Source organism: Phaethon aethereus (genome assembly GCF_964289735.1).
Source record: "Phaethon aethereus genome assembly, chromosome: 4".
Taxonomy (NCBI): domain Eukaryota; kingdom Metazoa; phylum Chordata; class Aves; order Phaethontiformes; family Phaethontidae; genus Phaethon; species Phaethon aethereus.
The window spans coordinates 54,720,751-54,724,185 of record NC_138578.1 but is presented as its reverse complement, the minus strand read 5'-3'; the positions used below and the strand labels follow the sequence as shown (position 1 = coordinate 54,724,185).

Here is a 3,435-nt window from a genome sequence, read left to right as displayed (position 1 = left end):
AGCCACCGACCGTATTTAGCTGTTTATCCAATTTTACTTTGAATGATTGCTTCAGCAAACTTGGTGGAGATCAAAGAATCCCCCCTGACATGTTCGCCTTTCATTAGCGCTGCGCGCGGCAGTCCTGAAGCGGGCGGGGAAGTTCACTTGGAAGTTTTCCGTTTTGATACCGTTTGGCTGAGAAGTGTCCAGAGATTTGAAGGCTTTGTCCGTTGGAGTAATTGCTAATTTGGCAAGATTCACCCGCGGTGAAAAGGACGAAGGGGGGAAAAAAAAAGCCCAAAACGTAAACCCCAACCCACCCGACCTGCATCTATATGCCCAGACACTCAGACACGCGCGATCCCTAACTTTGTATCACGGCTGTGTCCGTGACCCCGGCTCCTCGGTGCGCAAAGGGCCTCTCCTGGAGGAGTCCTGCGGGCAGGAGCGGGGAAAGGCGTCGGTCCCACGCCTCCGTGGGAGTCACGGCCCCTTGGATGACACTTTACCCGCGATGGGGGTAGTCGGCGTTGACCCGCTTGTTTCAGCGTATCCCCGTCTCCCCTCCCTCCCTGCGGGGACAGGAGCGTGCTCCACGGGGCAAAAACCCCCAGCAGAAGCTCCCTCCGACGGGTTTTCTCGCCGCCCGGCCCCGGTTGTGCTGACAGGGGGGTGTCCCCGCCGGCGCGACGTCCGAGGGGGCCCGGGCGCAGCCGCCCCCTCCCCGGCTTCCCCGCTCCTATAATGTATCTGGGGCGGAGGCGGGGGCTGGAGTCATCGGGCGGCGAAGCGAGCACGCACACTTTGGGGGCTCCCCCCCTCCTCGGCAGCCTCTCCTGCCGGCCTGGGAAGCCGGAGAGATTTAGATCTGCGAGGCTTTCAGCCATCACGTGTTTAAATAGTTGATATAAAACCCCGGCGCAGGGGATCCAGGCGGGGGGACTTTAAGACCAGCCCTCTCCAGGGACCCTTTTGTTCAGCTCTCAAACATAAGCACCTTCTCGCCTCGCCAGGACTTCAGCGGCAACTTGGCCAAGCAGGAAAAGCCCCGACGTCTGGGAGAGTCGCCCCTGGCTGCGGCAGCCCCCTCCGAAATGTCCCGCTCTTTCTATGTCGACTCCTTAATCATCAAAGACTCCTCGAGGCCAGCTCCGTCCCTGCCTGAGCACCACCACGGCCAGGACTTCTTCATCCCTCTCAGCATGCCTTCCCCCCTCGTCATGTCGGTGTCGGGCCCGGGCTGCCCGTCCCGAAAGAATGGCGCTTTCTGCGTCTGCCCGCTCTGTGTCACCTCGCACCTGCACTCCTCCCGCGGCGGCGGCGGCGGCGGCGGCGGGGCCGTCCCCCTGCTCAAGAGCCAGTTCCCCGCCGCCGGCGAGGCCCAGTGCTGCCCGCGGGCCGGCCACGCTCACCACCCGCCGCAGCACCCGCCGCCCGCCGCCGTGCCCGCCGCCGCCGCCGCCGCCGCCGCAGCCCTGGGGCACCCGGCCCACCACCCACCTGCCTGCGCCGCCGCCGCCTACAGCGTCAGCGACCCCCGGAGGTTCCACTGCCTCGGCATGGGTAGGAGCCCGGCGGCCGCCGGGAGCGGGGGGCAGCGGGGAAGGGGTCCCCCCCCGAGGGGCAGCGGCTGCCCTGGGGCAGAAAACCGCGGGAGAGTGTCTTTTCCTTCTGTCCTTTTTCTTTTTTTTTTTTTCCCCTCCCCTTTTCCAACTGAAGCTCTTGCTTCTCTCCCGTCCAGGAGGGTCCGATTCCAACCAAATTCAAAACGGGAAAAGGATGAGGACAGCTTTCACCAGTACCCAGCTCTTGGAGCTAGAGAGGGAATTCTCCTCCAACATGTACCTGTCCCGGCTGCGGAGGATCGAGATAGCAACCTACCTGAATCTGTCTGAGAAGCAAGTGAAAATCTGGTTCCAAAACAGGAGGGTGAAGCATAAGAAAGAAGGCAAAGGCACCCAGCGAAACTCGCACGGGGGCTGCAAGTGCAGCTCCGGCCAGGGGCATTACCCCAGGTCGGAGGACGAAGAGTCTCTATCCCCCTCGTCGGCTACCGAGGATAAAGAGATCTCCCCGCTATGAGCCCGGCCCGGAGCTCCGCTCCCGCTGCCGGGTCCAGCCCGGAGCGGGGCGGTGGCTCACCTGGCCCCGCCGCCCCGGGGCAGCAGCCCGCCGATCTGGGGCGGGCCGGCCCTCGCCGGCCGGCAGCTTCGCGGTCACCCGCTGGCAGTCAGGGGGAGAGAGAGAAATATATATTTTTGAATGTAAATGTTTTAGTCGTGAGAATTCAACTAAAACGTTATTTATGTAACCCCAGGAGCGGGCACCTGCTCTTCCTAACATGGGACCCGGGGCTGGACTTGCACGGCCCAGGGTGCCTCCCCACGCTTCCCCCCACCCCAGACAGTTCAAAGGAAAAAAAAAAAGAAGGAAAAAGCCAACCCACAAACAAATGTATTTGGAACCGAGAGACGAGACATTAGAAAACTGAAAAGCAAACAAAAACCTGTAGGGCTAAGAACCGCCTGGACGGACTTCTTCACAAAAATAAGAAAAGAAGGATCGGTCGTTTGGGTTTGGGACAGCGGTTTGTTTGTGAATAGTTTTATATAAAATTTATATTTATATTTATTTAAATAAATAAGATCAGACGAGAATTTAATTTTTTCTCCCCCCACCCCCCAGCGCCAGCCTAGCCCAAGCAGCGAAGGTGGACTGGCTGGGGCAGGCTGCGTTTCTTCACGATCCTTTGTACGGTGGAAACCTCGGTGTGTATGTGTCAGCCCTCCCGAAAGACTTAGAAATAAACGCCATCGGCTACTAACCCGACGATGTTTTCTGTTCCCCCGTGACCGGGCGGGCTGGGGGGCGGAGGAGGGCGGGGGACCCCGCTCTGGCCGGGCGGAATGCAGATGGAGCCGCTTTTCTCAGCCCAAGCCAGCTTTGTGTTACTTGCCAGTCGGAGCCAGCCCACGCCCTCGCCGCGGCCGACAGCTTCTCTGCCGCCTGCTCGCCCGGCGGCAACCTCCCCGGGGGCCACCGGCTGCCGGCGGCCCGGGACCGTGGTGAGGGGCTGTGCCTGGGGCTGCGCTGCCCGGGCCCGGCTGGCACCGCCTGGCCCTCTCCCCCAACCGCGGGGGAAGTGTGCCAGCGCACACCAGCCCTTCACCGGGCTGGAGCACCGCTTCTCTTATTCATCAGAAATCAGGGACTTTTTAATTTCTTTTTTTTCCTTTCCGTAGTTCCTGAGTCCTGGCAGACAGCATATGAGCAGAGGTGCCTCTTGCACATTGCATTATTCCCCACTCACACCTTTTCCTTGGGTGGGTTTCCCACTAACCCAACCTACACTTTTGACTTCAGCCTCCGAAACTGTTCCAAGACCTTTTCAGTGAATAATTCCCTGAACAATCTCTATGTTTCTCGTGTTTGATCCCTAACTTTGGAGCTTTG

The 3,435-nt window shown here is 60.1% G+C and overlaps 1 protein-coding gene across 1 annotated transcript; it reads left to right on the top strand.

The window, feature by feature from the left end:
- Positions 1-1,076: 1,076 nt before the first annotated feature.
- Positions 1,077-2,064, top strand: GSX2 (GS homeobox 2; the record flags this gene model as incomplete). Its single annotated transcript, XM_081999730.1, has 2 exons — positions 1,077-1,545; positions 1,724-2,064. The coding sequence occupies 2 exons, from the start codon at positions 1,077-1,079 to the stop codon at positions 2,062-2,064; spliced, it is 810 nt and encodes a 269-aa protein (XP_081855856.1).
- Positions 2,065-3,435: the final 1,371 nt, after the last annotated feature.